The 25,435-nt window shown below is 38.3% G+C and overlaps 1 protein-coding gene across 1 annotated transcript in view; it reads left to right on the top strand.

The window, feature by feature from the left end:
• The first annotated feature begins 867 nt into the window (after window positions 1–867).
• The window catches only part of FREM2 (FRAS1 related extracellular matrix 2), a 287,618-nt gene continuing 263,050 nt past the window's right edge, over window positions 868–25,435 (top strand). The window contains exons 1-2 of the mRNA XM_081128339.1: window positions 868–6,284; window positions 14,849–14,938. Of these exons, the coding sequence (XP_080984465.1) occupies window positions 1,124–6,284; window positions 14,849–14,938 (5,251 nt within the window). The 5' untranslated portion in view covers window positions 868–1,123. The remainder of the gene's footprint in view (window positions 6,285–14,848; window positions 14,939–25,435) is intronic.

The raw sequence follows: 25,435 nt of genomic DNA, 5'->3' as shown, positions 1-25,435 counted from the left end.
CGTGAGGCTGACAAGTGGGTTTAGTTTGTACTTGGTCTAATTGCTGTGAGGACAGCTGGAACGTCTCTAATGACAGCTACAATAGCAGATGGCTTTGGAAGAGCCTGGGGCTACATTCCCTAAAATTCATGCTTTGGTTCCAGCCTAGCGATTCTGATCAGACTGTGTTTCTCACGCATTCTAAAGGTCCTTTTTAAACTTTTACTCTCTGAACTTTGTTTACAAAGGAGGGACTTATTAAAAACTCACCAACCCAAGGGCTGTGTTTATTTTAATTTACGAGGAGATAACAGTGGAAGGTGGGGGTGGGGAGGGGGGCTCAACCTACTCTAGCATTGGCTTTTAATTTCAGCTCTCCTTTCACAAATATGCTTCAGAGTTTCCCCCAAACTGCAAGCCGTTCTGGGTTTCGATTCAAACTCAAGCGGCATTGCTATAACTTTCCTTTCGGGTTTGCAAGTTTCGGTGAGAAATAACCACCCCTGCGCGGGATTCCATTGAATTTGGGGGATGGGAGCTGACATGGGCAATCCTGGATTGCAGGTAGCTGAAGAAATGAATCTAGCCCAGTGCGTAGCCGCCCAGCGCGCAGCAGCCCTAACAGCCTAAAGTGGAGCGCCAGGAAGGTTGGGCAGGGAGCTCCAGAAGCTCTTCCCCTCTTTTCCAAAACAACTTGTTGAGTCCGCTCTCTCCTCCCCTCTCCGCTCTAACCCCACACCCCCGCCTCAGTCTAGCAGCTGATTGACAGAAATCACTACCCAACCGTAGACCCCGGGCCTCCTGCCGGGACCAAGGATTGGCCTAGAAGGAGGACTGGAATGATGGGGTGCAAGGGGTGGGATTTCCCTTAAAGCTCCGCATCAGCCCGGTACCTGGGAAGGAGGAGTGGAGCGTTTTAGCTGGAGCGACTGAGCCGCGAGAGACCCGGAGGGCTTGTCTTTCGCTGCAGTTCCAGTCCAGAAAACGCCATACCATTTTCTCATCCTTCTGGCCCAGCCTCTGCTACAGCAGGACCCCAAGGGCAGGGAGCAGAGTTCCTGGCACTTTCCGGAGGGGTTTGTTGCTCCCTCCCCAGAAACCGACTGCTCGCTCTCAGGCTTACCTATCCGAGCACTACACCTGGATGATGCATGCAGCCAGGAGCGCCTCCCGCTCGCGCCGGGCAGCCAACCCCACCAGTTTTCAGCCGATGCCTCTGCCTCCGCCACGGACCCGGCTGCTGCTGCTGCTGCTGCTTCTGTCATTGGTAAGCCGCGTTCCAGCACAGCCCGATGCCCCCGGCCGGGCTTTGCTGTCCTCTGATCTCCTGGGGGTTGCAGGGGTCCCCGCAGAGGAGGCTATAGTAATGGCGAACCGTGGGCTCCGGGTGCCCTTTGGCCGTGAGGTCTGGCTGGATCCACTGCATGACCTGGTGCTGCAGGTGGAGCCAGGGGACCGTTGCGCGGTGACCGTACTAGACACCGACGCTCTGGCCCAGCGGCCCGGCCGCCTGAATCCCAAACGCTTCCCGTGCGACTTCGGCCCTAGAGAGGTGAGCTACTCTCACCTGGGTGCTCGCAGCCCGTCGCGAGATCGCGTCCCGCTGCAGCTGCGCTACGACACGACGGGAGGGACTGCAGTTCTCCCCTTGGTGCTGGAGGTGGAGGTGATCTTCACTCAGCTGGAAGTTGTGACTCGGAACTTGCCCCTGGTGGTGGAAGAGCTGCTGGGGACCAGCAATGCTCTGGACGCGCGGAACCTGGAGTTCGCCTACCAGTCCGAGACCGAGGATTGTCTAGTGGGCATCCTGTCGGGCTTGGGCACACTGCCTCGCTATGGGGAACTTCTCCACTACCCGCAAGCCAACGAAGGGAATGCCCAGAGGCCTCTCCTGATGGACTGCAAAGCTTTCCAGGAGCTAGGCGTGCGCTACCGCCACACAGCTCCCGGTCGCTCACCAAACAGAGACTGGGTGCCCATGGTAGTGGAGCTGCACTTGCGAGGGTCTCCTGCTGGCAGCCCTGCTTTGAAACAGGAGCACTTCCAGGTGCTGGTGAGAATCCGAGGGGGAGTTGAGAACACTGCTCCCAAGCCCAGTTTTGTGGCCATGATGATGATGGAGGTGGACCAGTTTGTACTGACCGCCCTGACGCCAGACATGTTGGCAGCTGAGGATGCTGAATCTACCCCTGACTTGTTGATCTTCAACCTCACCTCTCAATTCCAGCCTGGCCAGGGCTACCTGGTGAGCACTGATGATCGCAGCCTGCCTCTCTCCTCCTTTACTCAAAGAGATCTGCGCCTCCTGAAGATTGCCTACCAGCCACCCTCTGAAGACTCTGACCAGGAGCGTCTCTTTGAACTTGAGCTGGAGGTAGTAGACCCAGAAGGAGCAGCCTCAGATCCCTTTGCCTTCATGGTGGTGGTAAAGCCCATGAATACACTGGCTCCAGTGGTCACCCGCAACACTGGACTCATTCTCTATGAGGGCCAGTCTCGGCCCCTCACCGGCCCTACAGGCAGTGGACCACAAAACTTGGTCATCAGCGATGAAGATGACCTAGAGGCAGTAAAGCTGGAGGTGGTAGCTGGGCTCCGGCATGGTCACCTTGCCCTTCTGGGTGACTCCAGTGGCAACTCTGCTACTAAGACTTTTATGGTAGCTGAGCTAACAGCTGGTCAGGTGGTCTACCATCATGATGACAAAGATGGCTCACTGAGTGACAACCTGGTGCTTCAAATGGTAGATGGAGGACACAGGCACCAGGTGCAGTTCCTGTTCCCTATCACCTTAGTGCCTGTGGATGACCAGCCACCAGTCCTCAATGCCAACACAGGGCTGACACTGGCAGAGGGTGAAACAATACCCATCCTACCCTTTGCTCTAAGTGCAACTGACATGGACTCAGATGATTCTCTGCTGCTTTTTATTCTGGAGTCTCCCTCAACTATAGGACATCTGATTCTCCGCCAAAATCATCCTCCACATGAAGTGGAACAGCTTATTGGGAGCCCTTGGAGGAAACAGGGAACATTCTATGAGAAAATAGTAACAAAGTGGCAGCAGCAGGACATAATGGAGGGGAGGCTGTTCTATGTGCATTCTGGGCCTCATAATCCAGGGCCAGTGATGGATCAGTTCACATTTCGAGTTCAGGATAACCATGACCCCCCTAATCAGTCTGGGTTACAGAGGTTTGTAATCCGCATTCATCCTGTGGATCGCCTACCTCCAGAGTTGGGCAGTGGCTGTCCCCTTCGAATGGTGGTGCAAGAATCCAAGCTTACACCACTGAAGAAGAAGTGGCTGCGCTACACTGACCTGGACACAGATGACCGAGAACTACATTACACAGTGACTCAGCCTCCAATGGACACAGATAAAAACCACTCTCCAGCCCCATTAGGCACGTTGGTCCTGACTGACAACCCTTCCATTGTGGTGGCCCATTTTACCCAAGCCCAGATCAACCATCATAAAATTGCTTATAGACCTCCAGATCAAGAACTGGGAGTGGCTGCCCGAGTGGCTCAGTTCCAGTTCCAGGTGGAGGACCGAGCTGGGAATGTAGCTCCAGGCACCTTTACCCTTTACTTGCAGCCAGAGGACAACCAGCCACCTGAGATCCTCAACACTGGCTTTACTATTCAGGAGAGAGGACACCATATCCTGAGTGAGTCTGAGTTGCATGTGAATGATGTAGATACTGATGTAGCCCACATCTCTTTTACCCTAACACAGGTACCTAAACATGGTAACATAAGGTTATCTGGACAGATACTGCCTGTAGGTGGGGTTTTCCATCTGGAGGACATAAAACACGGTCGGATTTCCTATGACCATAATGGAGATGAGTCCCTGACTGATAACTGCTCCTTGGAGGTCAGTGACAGACACCATGTGGTGCCCATCACTCTCAGAGTGAATGTCCAGCCAGTGGATGATGAGATGCCCATGCTGAACCTTCCTGCAGGAACTCTGGGGTCCTATCTAGATGTTTTAGAAAATGGGGCTACTGAAATAACTGCCAGTGTTATCAAAGGGACTATTGAGGATACTGATGACTTGATGTTGACTTTCCTCTTGGAAGATCCGCCCTTATACGGAGAAATCCTGGTCAATGGAGTGCCAGCAGAGCAGTTTACCCAAAGGGACATCCTGGAGGGCTCTGTTGTCTATGCCCACACCAGTGGTGAGATAGGCCTATCGCCCAAGGAGGACTCTTTTAACCTGAGCCTGTCAGCTACATTCCAAAAACGGAGAATAGGCAGCAATACTATCCAAAGAATTACTGTGTGGGTGACCATCCTTCCTGTCGACAGCCAAGCCCCAGAAATTTCTATAGGTGAACAGTTTATAGTAAGAGAAGGTGATAAAAGTGCCATAACCTCAATGCATATAAGTGCTGAAGATATTGATTCCCTAAATGATGACATCTTGTGCACTATAGTTGTTCAACCTACTTCAGGTTATGTTGAAAATATTTCTCCAGCACCAGGCTCAGAAAAATCAAGAGCAGGGATTGCCATAAGTGCCTTCACCTTTAAAGATCTCAGGCAAGGTCATATTAACTATGTCCAGAGTGTTCATAAAGGGGTGGAACCTGTGGAAGACAGGTTTATATTTCGTTGTTCTGATGGCATTAACTTTTCAGAAAGGCATTTTTTCTCCATTGTAATCATTCCTACCAATGATGAACACCCAGAAATATTTATGAGAGAATTTATGGTGATGGAAGGCATGAGCCTGGTGATTGATACGCCCATCCTCAATGCTGCTGATGCTGACATTCCCTTAGATGATTTAATTTTCACTCTTACCCAATTTCCTACCCATGGTCACATCATGAACCAGGTGATAAATGGCACGGTTTTGGTCAAAAGCTTCACCTTGGACCAGATCATAGAGAGTTCTACCATTATTTATGAGCATGATGACTCTGAGACCCAGGAAGACAGTTTTGTGATTAAGCTAACAGATGGTAAGCACTCTGTGGAAAAGATGGTTCTCATTATGATTATCCCTGTTGATGATGAGACCCCCAGAATGGCCATTAATAATGGACTAGAAATAGAAATTGGGGAAACCAAAATTATGAACAATAAAATATTAATGGCAACTGATTTAGATTCTGAAGACAAATCCTTGGTTTATATTATTCGTCATGGGCCAGAACATGGATTATTACAAAGACAAAAACCTATGCGTGCCTTTGAAAATATCACACTGGGCATGAATTTTACCCAGGATGAAGTGGACAGGAATTTAATTCAATATGTCCATTCTGGGCAAGAGAGCATTCGGGACCTAATTAAATTTGATGTGACTGATGGAACAAATACCCTCATTGATTGCTACTTTTATGTATCTGTTGGGAGCATTGATATTGTCTTCCCTGATGTGATAAGTAAGGGAGTGTCCTTGAAAGAAGGTGGTAAAGTCATCCTCACAACAGACTTACTAAGCACCAGTGACTTGAACAGTCCTGATGAAAACTTAGTTTTTACCATCACCAAGGCTCCTCTGAGAGGTCTCTTAGAATGCACAGATCAACCTGGAGTGCCCATCACATCTTTCACTCAGCTTCAACTGGCTGGCAACAAAATCTACTACATCCACACAGCTGATGATGAGGTGAAGATGGACAGTTTTGAGTTTCAAGTCACTGATGGACGTAACCCTGTCTTCCGGACATTCCGTATCTCCATTAGTGATGTGGACAACAAAAAGCCAGTGGTCACCATCCATAACCTGATTGTCAGTGAAGGTGAAAACAAGCTGATCACTCCCTTTGAACTCACTGTTGAAGACAAAGATACTCCTGACAAACTCCTAAAATTCACTGTCACCCAGATGCCTGTTCACGGTCAACTCCTACTTAACAATACCAGGCCTGCCATGGTTTTTACCAAGCAAGACTTAAATGAAAACTTAATCAGCTACAGGCATGATGGCACTGAGTCAAGTGAAGACAGCTTCTCCTTCACAGTGACTGATGGTTCCCATACAGAGTTCTATGTTTTTCCTGATACAGCATTTGAAACGAGAAGACCCCAAGTGATGAAGATCCAGGTCTTAGCTGTTGACAATAGTGTCCCCCAAGTTACAGTGAACAAAGGGGCTACTACACTTCGCACTTTGGCCACCGGCCACTTGGGATTCATGATCACAAGCAAAATATTAAAAGTTGAGGACAGAGACAGCCTACATTTTTCTCTTAGGTTTATTGTTACAGAGGCCCCTCTACATGGATATCTTCTCAACCTGGGCAAAGGCAACCACAGTGTCACTCAGTTTACACAAGGTATGGTTCACTTTTCTTTCTTTATAACCAAAGGACATTTCAGGTCTTATTTCCTGAGGATATGACTGTCACTGAAAACCTCATTAAGTAGAGCCTCAAATTATATTCCAAGAGAAGAAGGAAAGGTAAATAAAGGGGAGGAAAGAATTAGGGGACTTTCTTTCCTGGGAGAACAGCTTCTTTCTTGCCATGTGTCCCACTGCAGTGACCCTTATTGGAGAGAGTATCTATATGTTTTCATAGCAGCAAGGTTTGCTGCCAAAGCAGGAACCAGACCTTGGTGAATTAAAAATGAAGAAGGCTTTTCAGCTTTGCTCCATTTGCCACACACATATCTTCTGAGCAGCCTGTTTTGTATGCTACAGATAGTTTATGGTGCATTTTAACACCATAGAGAGAGATGTGTTTTCTAAATTGTGTATTTAGATTATCATTATTATCAAATATCATTCAAATGAACCTCCAAATTTATATTACTTTGATTTAATTTTTAGAGCTTTGTTATAATACTGTTATGGTTGGTAGAAACTTTGTAAATAAAAATATGTATTTCTACTTTGTAGATTTTATAATTTTTATATTTCATGACAAATACCTGTCCAAAAACATAAGAAGTAAACACCTATCTAGATTTATAAAAATATGTACAAGGCATGTTACTATGATACACATAAAATAAGAGAGTATAAGAAGTCATGATGTATAAGAAGACAGTATTTCTGTCACCAAAATATGCATCCACTTCATTTTTAAGAACCTGAAGATATTTTAATAAAATTAATAATATAAGGAGAAAATTATTTTTTTATTTCTAAACTTCTCTCTGCCCTGTTTCAAACTCAATAACAAACATGGGTTGGGTTGCATCTACATTCATCTGCATTCTTGAGGCTAAAGTATTTTTTTAAACTGAATTTTTTTTTGTCCAGACATAATCTGAGACAAAGGCAGGTGAGCTATGCAGAGTTACTCAGTGACTGAAGGGAGAAGCTAATTCAGAATGCTGGCTTGGGAATTAGGGCTCTGTTCTCTACAATATGTGACTTTCACTACAAAGGGCTTTGGGTTGCTTTCATAAAAATCTCACCATGTCAGAATTCAAACTTGATCTATCCTATGTGGACTCTGTGGGTAGAGATAGAGTTTAACCCCAGGCCATCCCAATGGGGATATTCTTTCCCTGCAACAGTGTTGTGCTCTTAGATAACCAATGCTTTAATAAACATGGATGTTGCAGAGTGTAGTGTTAAAGTGAACTGCTTCTCTCTTTTAGATGCTGACAAATAGACCCACACTCCAACCTCCTGATTCTTGGCTGAAAGCCTGAATATATCCTTGGGCTTGCAGTGACAGGAAAACCTCAGAGTGCCAAGTGTCATGCAAGATCAGCAGGAAACTTTTGTGTGAAGGCTTTCTGAGGATAAAGATGCCATGCAATAGATTGGTTTATTTTCTTGGAAAGTGAAGAGGATGAAAGGAATATAGGAGTGGACAAAAGTAGGTTTAAGTATCCACTTCTGCTGGTTGTTTGTTAAATTACCAGCCATCAATACCTAAAAGATACATCATTAGTTAGGGTACAAAAGAATAATAATAATAAATAATAATAAAACAAATAATATTAATAATGTAGTATTAAATAAATAATACAAGAATAAACTGTTTCAGGTACTCATAACTGTAAACCTACTTTTGCCCACCCCTATATATTGGAGGATAGAAAATGTTATTTCAAATCAGTCCTCTGTCCAGAAAAAGAATTCTAATGTTAGAGATTTTTTTTAAAAGAAATTTGAGGATGAAGACAGGCAAATGTTCTATATCATTACAGGTGTAGCTCTATCTCTCACTTTAGGACTCATGGTCATTTGTAAATAAAGGATAGTAGTAAGTTTATTATAAAAAGTGAAGATATTTTTAAACTTTCTTTTTTAAAATAAATTGTTGCATTCCAATAAGAACTCAAATATTGATGAGAAAAACTGTTGGTATTTAATCACTCAGCACTTATTTGAAGAAGTTGAGACTGGAGTTTGGTTCATAGCAGTTATTTATGGGGATTAGATAAATGAGTAAACATGGATAAAGTTCTATCATAGATCTGCCATGGTTGCTCTTCCAGTAGGGGAAATGAAAGTAGTGCTTAGAGTGAGGACTATGCTGTGTCTTTATTTGTTTTTCTTTATTTTGAAAGGATAAGCTAAACTATATTTTGATGGATTTTTAATGCACTGAATTAAGTTAGTTTAGCACACATGACCAGCGAAAGTGATTCCTAAATTGATTGACTAAATGATTGATAGGAGAAAAAAACTAATTCACTTCTAAAATGTCTTAAATTTCATTGTTAGAAAAAGTTAACAAGGTAGAATTAAACAAATTAGGGAAATTATTTAGTTATTTCAAACTTTACCTTTCTGCTAAGATGACCCTGCTCCCTCAACTCTAGGTCTAAATCATTTCTCTCAAGTACCTGGAGTTTTTTCTTGTGAGAATTCATTTATAAATCATTTTCAGAAATTTCCCAAAGAGTATGAACCAGGGTACGGTTGTGTAGATACACTGAAATCTATTCAGTGCATATTTAACATTTAGAAAAAAAAATCTAGTTAATTGTTAGATGTTTACAAAGAAGATGACATTTTGGCTACTAGGTTTTTATTTTCCTAATACTTCTGTGCTTTAAGAAGCTAGTGTCTATATATACATATATAAAATGTTTATGTTAATGTTATTTTTAGAGGTACCTGTAGAATAAGAGTATTATGATCAAAGTCTTTACTTCCTAGAGATTTTTTAAAGTCTTCTTATTGAACTATGAATTATTAACAGTTATAAAGAAAATGAAAAGGGTTTGTTACAACTAATCAATATTACATGCCCTAACTTAGAGGGAAAATTTGACACCTGAATGTCATATAAATGCATCCATGTTCTCTTTACTTAAAAAAATCTTCCTAAAAATCAGTTTTGAATTAGTGACTTATTTCAATAAAACCACCTCCTAAGTACTATATATATTTTTTAAAATCACATTAATTCAGAGATTGAGTGTACTAAACACTTTTTTCTCATAATAGAGCTTATAGATTTTCTTATAAAATTAAAGAAGGAATGGGAATGGTTTAAAAAGGCTTCACCCACGTGACCAGAGGACATTGTTCTTATGCTAAGGATGGGTAATCAGAAGATAGTTCACTTCATTTCTTACTGATAAATTAAAGGTTGAAAAAGTTAAGAGTTATAAGAGTTAACAGGTAAAGAGCTGTAAAGGGGTGCTTCTCTTATCTTTTAGAAACATCATACATAGGAAGGTAGAGATGCAAGTGTGGTCCTCTAGATCTCTGGGTATCTTTTATTTTAAGTTAAGAATTTTTGAACCTTTACTGAATATTAGACCCTGAGCAAAGGACTATGGAAAGTTAATATGGAAAAAAAAAAATTCCCGGAAGTTCTCAATCTTCTAGGAAAGGTAGCCATGCAGAAAGCTAAAAATGACACATGGCAGAAATTGGGAGAAATTATAGTAGAGTTAGAAATGAAATGCTAAAGGAGAACAAAACATTTTAAACTTGCTTTACCTCTGAGTACCTATATTAGCAATAAGGTACTATTAATTATTGAATCAAAATGTTCTCTGCTCAGATGTCTGATTGTAAACAAGTCTCCTTTCAAAGCTGTGTGAGCCAAGGTAGAACACATGTTTCACATCTATAAAGTGGAGCTACAGAAACTCATGGAGTAATTTGTTGATTCTAGTACTTTATATGACTTGAGACTATTCTTTGTAAAATAATTTTCTTATATATAATCCCTGTAAACATCATAGCATGAACTTAGTAGAACTCTTTTTTAAAAATTGAATTGATTGGGGTGACACTGGTTAACAAAATTGTACAAGTTTCAGATGAACAATTCTACAACACATCATCTGTACACTGAATTGTGTGCTCACCACCCCAAGTCAAGTCTCCATCCATCACCATTTTTGCCCCCTATACCTTTCTCCACCTACCCTCACCCACCCTGTTTCCTAGCAGTCGCCACACTGTTGTCTGTCCAAGAGCTCTTTCTCATTTTTTTTCTTTTTTGCTTAACCCCTCCCCCTCCCCCAACCACCTCCCCAACAGCTGTCAGCTTGCTCTCTGTCTATGAGTCTGTCTCTATTTTGCTTGTTAGTTCATTTTGTTCATTAGATCCACATATGAGTGAAATAATATGATACTTGACTTTCTCTGACTAGCTTTTTCCCTTAGCATAATGCTCTCCAGGTCCATCCATCCTATTGCAATAATAAATTTCCTTTTCCTTTACAGCCGAGTAATATTCCATTGTGTAAATGTACCACAGCTGCTTTATCTACTCATCTACTGATGGATACTTGGGCCACTTCCAAATATTGGCTATTGTAAATAATGATGCAATGAACAGAGGGGTACATATATTCTTTAAAATTAGTGTTTCAGGTTTCTTTGGATAAATTCCCAGATGTAGAATAGCTGGGTCATAAGGCAGATCTATTTTTAATTTTGGGAGTATCTGCATACTGCTTTCCACAGTGGCTGCACCAATCTTCATTCCCACTAATAGTGTATGAGGATTCCCTTTTCTCCACATCCTCACCATCATTTGTTGGTTGTAGATTTATTGATGATAGCCATTCTTACAAGTGTGAGGTGATATCTTATTGTGGTTTTAATTTGCATTCCTCTGATGATTAGTGAAATTGAGCATCTTTTCATAGTCTAAAGGCCATCTGTATGCCTTCCTTGGAAATATATTTATTCAGGTCCTTGGCCCATTTTTGAATTGAAGTGTTGTTTTGGGTTGTTTTTTTTTTTTTGTATTGAGTTTTATAAGTTCTTTATAAATTTTGGCAAGCATGTTTTCCCATTCAGTGGGTTGTCTTTTCATTTTGTTGATGGCTCCTTTTTCTATGCAAAACCTTTTTAGATTGATGTAGTCCCATTTGTTTATTTTTTCTTATGTTCCCTGCCCTAATAGATATATCAGAAAAAATGTTGCTCTGAGAAATCTCCAAGATGGCCCTTTTACATTTCTCGTAATACTGGCTTGGTGGTAACAAACTACTTTAACTTTGTCTTGTCAGAGAAGCTCTTTATTTCTACTTCAATTTTAAATGATAACCTTTCTGGCTAAAGTAGCTTTTCATCACTTTGAATATATCATGTCAATCCCTTCTGGACTGGAATGTTGCTGTTGAGAAATCAGCTGACAGTCTTATGGGAGTTCCCTCGCAGGTAACTGTCTTTTTCATTCAGCTTTAAGATTCCCTCTTTGCCTTTTATCTTTGACACATTAATTATGATGTGTCTTTGTGTGAGCCTCTTTGGGTCCTTCTTGTTTGGTACTCTCTGCACTGCCTGAACTTGCATATTGTTTAACTTCACCAAGTTAGGGAAGTTTCTTCAAATGTTCTTGATCCATTGCTCTTTTTTCTCCTTCTGGTACCCCTATGATGCAGAAGCTGTTTTGCTTCATGTTGTCCCAAAGGTCCCTTAAGCTATCATTTTTTAAAAATTTTATTTTTATTTTTTAAAAATATATCTTTATTGATTTCAGAGAGAGGAAAAGAGAGGGGGAGAGAGAGAGAGAAACATCAATGATGAGAGAGTCATTGATCGGCTGCTTCCTGCATGCCCCCTACTGGGGATCAAGTCCCCAACCCAGGCATGTGCTCTGACCGGGAATCAAACCCCAATCGCATGGATACTAGGTCAACGCTCAACTGCTGAGCCACACCCGGCTGGACTGTTGTTGGTTTTTTTGTTGTTTTTTTTACTGTGTAGAATGCTGATATCTTCTGTAAAGTATTTTATTTTTTAATTTTTTATTTTTGTTCAAAATATTACTATGCTGAGTGAAATAAGCCAGGCAGAGTAAGACAAACATCAAATGATCTCACTTATATGTGGTATCCTTTTTTAAAAAATTATTTTTTCTTTGTTGCTGTGATTAGGCATTTATTCTCATTGGTCTTCCAAATAGCTGATTTGATCCTCTGCTTCATCCAATCTACTGTTTACTCCTTCCAGTGTATTCTTCATTTCAGATATCAGATTCTTCACTTCTGATCTGTCCTTTATTATAATTTCTATGTCTCTTTCATGTTGCTGAACATCCTTATAACCATTACTTTGAACTCTATATCTGATAAATTGCTTACCTCCATTTCATTTAGCTATTTTTCTGGAAATTTCTTCTGTTCTTTCATTTGGATCCTATTTCTTTATCTCTCCATTTTCACTGCCCCTCTGTGTGTGTTTATGTATTAGATAGATCTGCTTTGACTCCCAGTCTTCTTGGGGTGCCCTAATGTAGTAGTTGTCCTGTTAGGTCCAGTGGTGCAGTCTCCTTCATCATCTGAACTGGATGCTCTGGGCATGTCCCTTTTGTGGGTTATGCAGGCCCTCCTGTTGTAATTGAGTCTGGATTGCTATTGGCCCATTTATGTGTGGGATTGACTTTCAGGCTAGCTGACTGTGAGGCTCAACCCTGACCATAGTTTTCCAGCTGCTGTGCAGGTACTGCCCCCTCGTAGTATAATTCACCACAGCAGGGTTTGGTGCCTGCTGAGATCTCCTTTTGGATATGCTTCTTGTGAAGCTTATTGGAACCTTCTCTGTTTTTGTTTGAAGCTGGCCACTGGGAGTATTGGTTCTGGGCCTCTTGGGAGGCACTCTGTTGTTGCAAGTCAATGTCAGACACTGCCTGTGACTGGCCCTGGAAATCCTGTTTGGAGCTATTGACAATCCACTATATGCCTGCCTCTTTTGTGGTTGGGTGCATACAGGAAGGACCAAGATGTGCACTAAGGCTGCTTTTACCAGCACCAGGCCTGGGGGCAGATCAGCAAAAGTCCGAGGGCACCCAGAGATTGGCCTCTTCCTACCTCTACCTGCAGTCTGTTTGCTAGGCTCAGTCACTGAAAGAGCCTCTGACTGTACTTCTCAGCAGGGCATAAGCTCTACAGGGTGCAGAGAGAGGGCGTTCAGAGGGTGGAACTATTGCTTTCCCCCAGACTGATACCACAGGGAGTGGCATGCTCCACTTATAAAAGATGACATCTGTGGTATGGAAGAATGACTCGGCACAGGGATTTTGGTAGCTGTCCCTTCAGCTCCCTCCCCAAAGCCACAAACCCCAGACTCTCCTCACTGCAACTCTAGTACTCTCCACCCACCATCCACCAGAGCCCAGCATGAGTGGTGCGAATGAAATTTTGTGCATTCACCCTTTAAGAGGGTTCCAGTGTCTCTAGCCATCTCTCCCTGGTGGAATCTGTTGCTTTTCACCACCAGATGTTAGTGGCTCTGTTGCTCCAGACTGGGGAATCTGGCTTGGAGTTCAGACCTGACACTCCTCAGGGGGAGCGTTTGCCATTGAGATACCACTTTGGAATTCCAGCTGACACCTGTGGGAGCAGGGCCAGCCTTTTTTGCATCTCTGCCTTTCCCACCAGTCTTGATGTGGCTTCTTCTGTAAATCCGTGGTTACAAGACTTCTCTTCAGCTAGCGTGCAGTAGGTTATTCAGGATGATTGCTCTATAATTTTGTTATGATTCCAGTTTGGTCCTGGGTAGAGATGAATGTAGCTTCCACCTATTTGGCCCCCATCTTGGATTCTACTCTTAGTAGAGTTCTTAAGAGATGGAAAGACACATGAGACAAATAAATACTACATATCATTTTTGAAGCAATTTTTAGCTATGTTCTTGATTTTACATAGCCTTGGAAATAACTACTTACTGCTTGTCGTAGATCAAATATCTGTCTGTTTTGAGTATCATAGAACAAAGTATTTGGTTTATTATGTTTTCTGTGTTGCATTATTAAGGAAAGGAACTGGTAAAATGGATGAATAAATTTTAAGAATTGCATGTTAGTCAATACTAAAAACAAATTATGCCAGGGAATTTGATAGCTAATGTAAGAAGCAACAGAAAGAGCATTTTTGAGACAAAATGATTTTTTCCTATGAATACAGGCTTCAGATTTCATTAGATGCTTTTTAATTTATGTTCTCTCTGACATTGGTTCATGATAGTTATTTCAATCTGACATTTTAAAAAAGTCTCATTTTTTTCCTTCAAAATTTCGACTGCTTAAAACAGCCTGCTAAACTACAAATGTTAGGAGGGCAAGGTAGCTTCTTTCCTCTTAGGGCAAGTTCTACAGGGAGACAAAGGGTGTGATTTCAGTAGTGCCAGGAAATCTGCCAAGCTTCAAAATATCTCTGTTGCCACCTGTCATGGAACCTAACATTTCATGTTTACGCTGTGACTTCTTTGGTGCATGAACATGCAAATGCCATTGGAAGGAGCAACACCTTGCTATTATTATAACTTAATTCTTACACTCTGAGTGAGGGATCAGATTTCTGTGGGATAGCTGAAATCCAGGAACTTAGAGATAGGAGAAATAAGATAGCACTGTTTCCCTTAGGAAAAGAAGGGGTTGGAGATGGTTATAGCCAAGAAGATTTCATAAGTCACCAATTTTGCGCTAGTGATTAATCATCTTGTTCTTTGGTTATTTTCTAGCTGACATTGATGACATGAAAATATGTTATGTTTTAAGAGAAGGGGCTAATGCCACAAGTGATATATTCCATTTTACAATTGAAGATGGTGGTAAGTATTTCACTATCCTGTTATTGTAAACAAGGAGAGTGATTTTTATTAGTAGCTCTTTGATATTACAAGGAATTTGTGTCAAGCATTATTTTATGGTCACCTGATTTTATACTGAGTAAATTTGGTATTTGCTATAGAAAACCTTACATTCTCAATTTGATATAGTGCTACTTTGCAACAATTTTAGATAAATGTTCTAATTATGTTATTTTTGTTTTGTGTTTTGTAAAGAACTAAAAAGAAAGATCTATATAAATAGGATTCCCATGTCCAGTTGTTCAGATTATGCTTTGTATGAGGCTGCCTGTTTGAGGTGACAAGAAGGTATTGGAATTTAGCCCAGCTCCACTTGCAAGCCATGTGCCTACCTGGGTGTCCCCTACCAGGCTGTGTCTAGTCATGTACAAATTAGAACAAGTTGCCTTTTTCTAATTTGCATAGGATACTGTGTGGATTAACGCTGGTGGAAAACATGTTGCTTTCACTAAGGAATCAGTGCTAAATAAATGGGTTTAAATCTCACCAATCTTGGTATGTCTAATGGTTTCCTTATTTGGGGGAATTTTGTGACTTAGTCTAGATAAAATTTTCCTTGATGAAATCTAAAGAACACTATAGAGAATAGGCTATGGCCTGTGATCTAAGTCTCCTTTGCAATATTATTGTCATTTCTACTTCAAAGTTTTGACTTCTGCTCAGACTCTTTTCAGTTCTCTTCCTAACCCTGGAGAAAAAAAGTCTGTTTCTAGGGTGATTAAAAAGATGTTTTAGTTCTCACATGCTCTTAAGAGAAGCAAAAGAACCTCAGGAAGAATGTGTGTTATGCGAACAGGACACAGAAGTGAGGGAACATGTAAGAGAAGAGAGAGGGAGGAAAAAAATAATTCAGAGCCATCTGTTTCCTTATGATGTTTTTAAAATGGCATGCTATTATGTCATCTATCTTAAAAAGATTACATGCTTACCCTTCACATGCTTTGAAAAAATAAATAGCATTTGTTTAAAATATCTTTGGGCATAACATGCTCACAACTATAAAAAATGGCATCTGCTGGGTGTGTGCCAGAAAGGCAAAAAAAGGTGTTAACTTGCGTTCAACTATTTAATTTCTACTACAAGTCAGAGACTTAATAAACCTAATGACTTTATTTTTATAGTAACCAAATCATATTTTAGTATTCTATTTGTTGATAAGTGAATCTTAGAATAAAACCAAATTCTAAGAAGGAAACTAACTTATAAAAGAATAATATTTTGCTCAAATGAGAAATTATAGTCAGTAAACTTTACAGAGAGACTCTAAAATAATCTAAATCTGTATAGCATATTAAAATTTATAGACTAAATTATTGGTTCAAGACACCGTGTTTATTTTTAATGACTGAATAAATCTCAATAGCAAAAGTATGATTTTCTTTAAAATTGCAAAGAAAGAGTTTGAAATTCAATGACTATGATTCTAAGACATAGCCTATACTTATTTATATATTTTGCTTCCCCCCCCCCCCGTCATTATATATACAGGCTAAAGTAAGTTTACAGTTGTTCATATGGAAAATAATTAATAATAATCCAAGAGTAAACACTGTTTCACATACTCACAACTGTAAACCTACTTTTGCTCCAACCTGTATATATACATACTCTGTAACTCTGTACATTTTTTTTCCTTAGTTGGATGGAATGGTAGCAGTTACTTTAAAATTTGAGTCTGTACTTAAATTTTGGAAAAATACTAAGCTAGGAATGATTAGCTGAAGAGACTGGTTTTATTTTCAGATTTGCTGAAAATGTGGCTGAGCCTATAAAGATTGTGCTTATGCAAATAAGAAGTAAATCATTTCAGGAGCTTTTTCAAAACTCGGGTTTTCATATGAGAGAGAAAAAGTCCAGAGATGAGTTTACCCTTCTTCTCCCCACTGACATGGCATTATTTACATGTTTATAAAGATACATTTATAATATTTTTGATACTTCTCAAATATATGTATGTCTCAGAAACTACGGAAGGTACTTAAATCCTATGAATAAGTATTCTTGTTTTGCAGTTGGAGAGATATAGATCTCAGAGTAGCCAGGTGACTTCTGCAAATGTCTACCAAGGAAGTAACAGAGCTCTCTCAAGGGTACTTATTCTTCCCATCTAGGTGATGACTGACTTGGTAAAAAACAAACAAAATAAAATAAAATAAAAAATTATTCCTCTTTGGCAGATGAGAAAACAAAGTCACAAACTGCATAACCAGGCAGCTGGAGGTCAATTTAAATCCAGATTTCTTTCCTCAAAAAATAACTTGAGCATTTATTCAGGATAGTCGTGGGGCAGGGTGGGGGAAGGGTGGTAACTCGAACTTTTCTGGGTTCTCTAGACCTAGTTTTTAGGAAAGTTTAATAGATAAGAATGAAGTCAGGGTAGGATTGGCTGATAGAGGAAAAGTCTGTGTCCTCTGGAGTGTAAATTTTTGTTTTAGAACACTTTTAAAGGCCACTATGTCCTAAAATTTATAATATTCTTTCTTGGCATCATACTATAATTCTTTTTTTATAAACTACATACTGAAAAACATTTATTCTTTATAAGTTCAAATAAACACAAATAAAATCAATTGTAAGGTACTGTTTTATACCTATTTTATCAATTAAATTACAAAAAACATCTTTTAAAAAATATCACTTAATACAGAGATTATGATGAAACCAGGTACACTTGAATACTATCTGTGAAGCTGTAAACTGAGAAAATGCTTTTGAAGGAAAATCTGTAAGTATATAGTTGAAGTCATGAAGGCTGTAATATTCCACTTGAGACATGGCTCAACAGAAGCAAAAACTTATGAACATATATATGTCACCAAGTAAAAAAAAAAATCTAGAAATTAAATTCCCAATAAAAATAGAAGAAGCCTTTTAGTAATGGCATCAACATAACAAAATATGCAGCTCTTAAAATTCATAATTATAAAGTCTTTCATAGAGTAATCTTAAAGGGATCACTTAATAATGAAATGTGTTTATTGGAAAATTAGTGAAGAATATGAAAATATTATATCAAAATATATCCAGGTATTCTAGGGCCAGTTGACATATGCAAATTCATAGTTACAATTTATAAGGTGAAACTCTGAAGTTAGGAAATATGCTCCCATTATATGTGGCTTCATCTAAGGAGATTGTGAATATGAATATATGTAGCAATTACCTATGGATTTAGCTAAATCATCTTTTATTTCCTTTTGTTTTTTTACCCTTTATGTCTTCATGAAGGTAACTCATAATATAATAACAACACAGACCTGAAAAATACATTCTCCTTTGATAACTGCCTCTTTGAATTCTAATTTCAGATCTAGTATTCTGGAATTTTGTGGAAAGAAAAAAAACACCCATGTATTCTTTTATCCCCTTTATAACCAAATATAGTATTTTTATCTGACTTGCCGTCACCATTATACTCTCTATAATTTTCCTATAAAGTATTCTAACATGAAAGTGCTCCTATCTCTTCTTAATTTTCTCTACAAGGAACTCCTCTAGCTCTTTATTATGATGTGAAAGCCAGTCTCACATAAGTATTCTAGATATGTCACACCCTCAACCTTAATGGCTGTAAATAACTCTTCAACAGCAGGCCTAAATGTCATTTCTTCTCCAAAGCTGCTCCCAACGTGATGATGACAAAGTTAGTAACACCTTTTTTTGTGCTTCTGTTCCTACCTTTATTTACGGTCAAGACTGTTGCATTCTTATCATGCGGGCATGGGAAGACCTCCATTAGTCGAGAAGGAACTCCTTCACATCAAAAAGGTGTCTTTGATCCTGTATCATAGTACCTACACAGGGTTGAACATATGGTAAATATTTAACAAATATTAAAATGAATGAATAGATAAATAGGGAAATTAAGCTCTTTTTAAATATGAGGATCAATTAAATAGTAAGATATACTAAATAATTCCCAGGGTACCCTTTGTATTCCTCTAATACAATCTTTTATCCTAGCATTAATTTCAATCCCTGTGGCACCAAGAAAAGCTTTCACATTTTTAAACACATGAAATTAAACACTGTAAAAATTTCTTTGAACCCGCAGTCAAATATACTTAATATGAATAGATTCACAGTAATTACAAGTCCAAAGCTCATGTTATTCTTAAAAATTCTTTTCAGAAGAAACAGTTGTCAGTATATTATATAAACAATTATAACAAAATACTTAAGTATTTTTAATTACCCCATATTTTTGCCTCATGTGATGTGAGACAATATTATGAGACGTAGAGAAGTTGAAAGCTATATAACATAAAGTATCTTCAGTCCTCATTAAAAAGTCATTATGTAAATTTTTATTAGTTTTTTGTTTGTTTGCTTATTTTCTCTCTCAAGGCCTCAGTAGTATATCCTAGAAATTTTTTTTTAGGCATAATAAAGAATTAGGATATGTGATCCTCTGGCTTGATATAGTGAGTAAAAAGAACCCTATGAAAATTCGTTTGCTGCTTTCTTGTTTGAGCGTTTGTATGGTGTGGGCATGCAGTCAAGAGAGTTTTGTCCCCTGGTTTTGGCATTGAAACTGGGGTGTCAGACATGATATCTATGTTGGCCATTATAATGAATCTGTTTTATAGCCAGACATTTGCTGCTGCTGCTGCTGTCTTTGATTATGCTTTTTGGTGACCAATTTTCCATACACCAAGATCCCTAATTCATATGCTATTGAAAGATATAAATAGAAACTTGACATAGTTGAAGACGCTGCAAACTCATTTCTGTAAGTGAAATATTTGTTAAGGTCAAGGCTTTCAGATTTTATTCCATACACACACACAAAAAGACTGGAAGCTCTTCATTCAAGTTAGAAGGAGCACAAGTTTTTGCTTGAAGGTGACCAGTAATTTCAAGGTTTTCGGCAAAGTCATTATTGACAACTAGCCAGAATTTGAAGCAAGGACCAGAAAATATAAGTGCCAGAGTCAGAAAACAAGGCCCCAATACAAGCATTAAAAGATCATACAGACATTCAATTTAGAGAAAAAAAGCAAGCATTCTTGGCAATAAAATTTACTGCTAGGGACATGAGAACCAGAGGACAGATAATGCCTTAGGGAGATATAAGAAGACCCTGAAGTAATGTCAGGCACTGATACAAATATTTTTACTCTAAAAGAAAGCATAAGATCTACTAGAATACAGATCCTGGGAAGGGGTGTTGGCTATTATGGCAAAGTGTTTGTAAACCTTCATTTTTTCATTGAGCAGAACTTCAAGTCATCGAGGTTTTACTATGCCAGATTTCTGCCTTTAAAAGTATAGGGGTCAATGGGGAGAAAAAAGGAGACATCTGTAATACTTTCAACAATAAAGATAATTTTTTTAAAAAAGAAAAAAAACTATGATTCTATAAATTACCCATAGTGTCGACGAAACAAATTATACCTTTTAAACAGAACAGTCTAAACTAAAGATTATTTATTAGTCTTTTTACTCATTTCAAAATTATATATTATATGAATATACTATTTTTATTGGCTTTAGTTTAGAAGAAACTTTTCTTGTGAAATCTTTTGGTGACTATAAATTCTTTTTTAATTTATCTTTGTTGTTGAAAGTGTTACAGATGTCCCCCTTTTTCACCCCCATTGACCCCCTTCTCTGCACACTTGCTCCTTTCCTAGGCCTTCACCTCACTATTGTCTGTGTCCATGGGTAATGCATATAAGTTCTTTGGTCGATCTCTTCCTTCCCTCACCCTTTCTCTCTGAGAATCCTTAGTCCATTGCATGCTTACATGTCTCTGAATCTATTTTGTCAGTTTATTTTGTTCATTAAATGCCACATGTAAGTGAGATTACTGACTTATTCATTAGTATTATACTTTCCAGGTCCACCCATGTTGTCTCAAAGGGTAAGAGGTCTTCGTTTTTCACAGCTGCATCGGAGTCCATTGTATAAATGTACTACAACTTTTTTATCCACTCATCTACTGATGGGCACTTGGGTTGTTTCAAGATCTTAGTTATTGTAAATAACTTTGCTAAGAACATAGGGGTGCACATATTTTTTCTGATTAGTGTTTCAAGCTTCTTAGGATATATTCCTAGAAGTGGATCCACTGGGTCAAATGGCAGCTCCATTTTTAATTTTTTTGAGGAAACTCCACAATGTCTTCCAAATGGTCTGCATTCCCACCTGCAGTGTACTAAGTTTCCCTTTTCTCCCCATCCTAACCAGCACTTGTTTATTGATAGTAGCCATTCTGGCAGGTGTGAGGTGGTACCCCATTGTTGTTTTAATTCGCATCTCTCTGATGATTAGTGACTTTAAACATTTTTTCATATGTCTATTGGCCATTTATATGTCCTTTGGAGAAGTGTCTATTTAGGTCCTCTGCCCACTTTTTTATTGGTTTTCATGTCTCCTTTCTGTTGAGTTATATGAGTACTTTATATATTTTGGAAATTAACCTTTTATCAGATGTATCACTGACAAATATATTCTCTCATATAGTGGGTTCCCTTTTGATTTTGATGCTGCTTTCTTTTGCTGTGCAGAAGCTTTTTATTTTGATATAGTTCTATTTGTTTATTTTTCCTTTGTTTCTCTTGCTCTAGTGTTGCATCAGTGAAAATTTTGCTATGTGAGATGTCTAATACATTGCTGCCTATGGTTTCTTCTAAAATTTTTATGGTTTCATGACTTACATTTTAGTCTTTCATCCATTTTGAGTTTATTCTTATGTAGGGTGTAAGTTGGTAGTCTATTTTCAAGTTTATTCTTGTGTACAGTGTAAGTTGGTGGCCTAGTTTCATTTTTTTACCTGTACCTGTTCAATTATCCTAACACCATTTACTGAAGAGACTGTCTTTACTCCATTGTATACACTTGCCTCCTTTATCAAATATTAATTGACCATAAAGACTTGCATTGATTTCTGGGTTTTCTGTTCTGTTCCATTGATCTACATGCCTGTTTTTGTGCCAGTACCAGGCTGTTTTGATTACGATGGATTTGTAGTATAGCTTGATATCTGATATTGTAATCCCTCCAACTTTGTTCCTCTTTCTCAAGATTGCTGTGGCTCTTTGGTGTCTTTTTTGGTTCCATATAAATTTTGGGGGTATTTATTCGAGATCTGTGAAATATTCCATTGGTATTTTAATAAGGATTGCATTGAATCTATAGATTGCTTTGGAAAGTATGGACATTTTAATGATATTGATTCTATCAATCCAGGAACATGCTGTATTATTCCACTTGTGTATATCTTCTCACTTTTCAACGTTCTATAGTTTTCCGAGTACAGTTCTTTTAACTACTTGGATAAATTCCTAAGTAATTTAATTTCTTTTTGTTGCAATCATGAATGGGATTATTTTTTTTAGTTTCTCTTTCTGAGAGTTTATTATTGGTGTATAAAAATGCCAACAATTTCTGGGTGTTAATTTTGTATCCTGCTAGATTGCAGAAATCATTTATTAAATCTTATAGTTTGTGTTTGGAGTCTTTTGGGTTTTCTATGTACAATATCATATCATCTGCAAAGAATGACAGTTTTACTTCTTCCTATCCAATTTGGATACTTTTTATTTTTTCTTCTTGCCTGATGTCTGTGGCTAGGACTTCCAGTACTATGTTGAATAAGAGTGGAGAAAGCAGGCAACCATGTTCTTAGGGAAATGGTTTTATTTATTTATTTATTTAAATATATCTTTATTGATTTCAGAGGAAGTGAGAGGGAGAGAGAGAGATAGAAACATCAGTGATGAGAGAGTCATTGATCAGCTGCCTCTTGCATGCCCCTACTGGGGATCAAGCCTGCAACCCAGGCATGTGCACTGACTAGGAATCGAACAGTCATCTCCAGGATCATAGGTTGATGCTCAAATGCTGAACCATGTTGCCCAGGAAGGAAATGGTTTTATATTTCGCCCCTTGAATATGATGTTGGCTGTAATTTTGTTATATATGGTCTTTATTATGTTGAGGTATGATCCCCTCTATTCCCACTTTGCTGGGTTTTTATCAAAAACGGGTGCTGGATTTTGTTGAGTGCTTTTTTGGCGTCTATTGTAATGATCATGTTATTTTTGTCTTTCAATTTGTTTATGTGATTTATCACATTTATTGATTTGCAAATATTGTACCTGACTTGCAGCCCTGGAATAGATCCCATTTGGTCATGGTGTATGATCTTTTTAATATATTGCTGGATCCGATTTGCTAATATTTTGTGGAGGATTTTAGCATCTATATTCATCAGTTATGTTGGCCTGTAATTTTCTTTTTTTGTAGTGTCTTTATTTGGTTTTGGAATTAGGATAATGCTGGCCTTGTGAAAACAGGTTGGAAGTATTCCTTCCTCTTGGATTTTCTGGAATAGTTTGAGGAGGATAGGTGTTAATTCTTCTTTGACTATTTGGTAAAACTTCCCTGTGAAGCCATCCAGGCCAGGGTTTTGGTTTGCTGAGAGATTTTTTATTATTTTTTACTACTGCTTCAATTTCATTGGTTGTTACTAGCCTATTTGGGTTTTATGATTTTTTTCCTGATTCAGAAATGTTGTATTTTGGAAGGTTGTATTTTTCTAGGAATTTGTCTATTTCATTCAGTTATTCCACTTTGTTGGCATATAATCATTTATAGTATTTTCTTACAATCCTTTGTATTTTTGTGGTGCCAGTTGTTACACCTCTTTCATTTTTCATTTTGTTTATTTGGGTCCTCTTTGTTTCTTGATGATTCTGGCTAAAGATTAATCAATTTTATTTAATCTTTTCAAAGAATCAGCTCTTGGTTTCATTGATCTTTTATACTGTTTTTTAGTCTCTACGTCATTTATTTCTGCTCTTATCTTCATTATCTCCTTTATTTTACTTACTCTGGGCTTTTGTTTTGTTTTCCTTCTAATTTTTTTTCTTATTTACTTATTTATTTATTTATTTTAATTTCTCTTTATCCTTCTAATTCTTTAAGTTGTAGAGTTAGATAGTTAATTAACAATTTTTCTTGTTTCTTGATGTAAGTCTGCAGTGCTATGAACTTCCCTCTCAGGACTGCTTTCGCTGTGTCCCATAGATTTTGGATTGTTGTGTGTTCATTTTCATTTGTTTCTAGGAAGTTTTTGATTTATTCCTTGATTTCATTGGTAACCTATTCATTTTTAATAATATGCTACTTACCCTCCATGTGTTTTAATGTTTTGAAGTGTTTTGTTGTAGTTGATTTCTAGTTTTCATGCCATTGTGATCCGAGAAGATGCTTGATATGATTTCAGTCCTCTTGAATTTGCAGAGACTTATTTTGTGTCCCAACATATGGTCTACCTTTGAGACGTCCCATGAGCACTTGAGAAGAATGTATATTCAGCAGCTTGCGGGGTAATGTTCTGTAAATATCAATTAAATACAGTAGATCTAGTGTGTCATTTAGGGTTGCTGTTTCTGTGTCGATTTAAAAAAAAACTTTAATTTTATTTTTTAATTAATTAATTTACTTATTTATTAATTTTTTTAAGTTTTTGTTCAAAATATTACAGATGTCCCTTTTTCTCCCCATTGACCCATCCCACCTCACCCCACCCCCTCCCCAGTCCCTCTCCAAACTATTGTCCCTGTGTTTGGGTTATGAATATATGCATATAAGTTCTTTGATTAATCTCTCCCCCTCCACCCACCCTTCCCCCTCTATCCCTCTGAGATTCATCAGTATGATCCATGCTTCCATGTCATTGAATAATGTCTGTTCATCAGTTTATTAAGTTCTTTAGATTCCACATATAAGTGAGATCATGTGATGTTTATCTTTCTGTGCTGATTTTTTTTTATCTAGGAGATCTTTCTAGCGATGTCAGTGAGGTGTTAATGTCCCCTACTATGATTGTATTGCTATCTCTCTCTCCCTTTCAGCCCTCCAGAAGTTTTTTTATATATTTGTGTGCCCTTATATTGGGTACATATATGTTTATCAGGGTTATATCCTTTCCTTGTATCAATTCCTTTAGTAGTATGAAGTGGCTTTCATTATTTCTTGTTATGGCCTTCATTTTGAAATTTATTTCATTCCTGGAAAATCCTAAACTAAGATTTTCATTAAAGCCAGTAATAATGGTCAGATAATGGAAACACTATCTCTTGAGCTTGGTTTGCATGTTTGATTTCTCCTTTTCAATGTTAGGAAATATAAATTTTACAGGCTTGATGGTTAAATATTGTAACCTGCTTTTATTAAAATATAGCACTCCAAAACATCTGCAAAAGATAGTATTGATTTCATGTCTAATACACTGAGCCACAGCAGGGTGAAGACATTTATAAAATGTCCTGTTTGTTCAGGTCTTGGAATTACCTAAATATATTTAATATATAGAATGCTGTAGTCACCTCAGCTGATAGATGTTTTAGTTAGCTAATATTGTAAATATAAAAGCAATTAAATAAGTGTACATTTAAGAAAATTAGTAAATTTATGTAACAAAAGAGCATATATTTTGAAATTCTC

This window comes from Miniopterus schreibersii (genome assembly GCF_964146895.1).
Source record: "Miniopterus schreibersii genome assembly, chromosome: 2".
Classification (NCBI taxonomy): Eukaryota; Metazoa; Chordata; class Mammalia; order Chiroptera; family Miniopteridae; genus Miniopterus; species Miniopterus schreibersii.
Note: the sequence above shows the minus strand (reverse complement) of the source record. Positions and strands in the feature narration are given on the sequence as shown.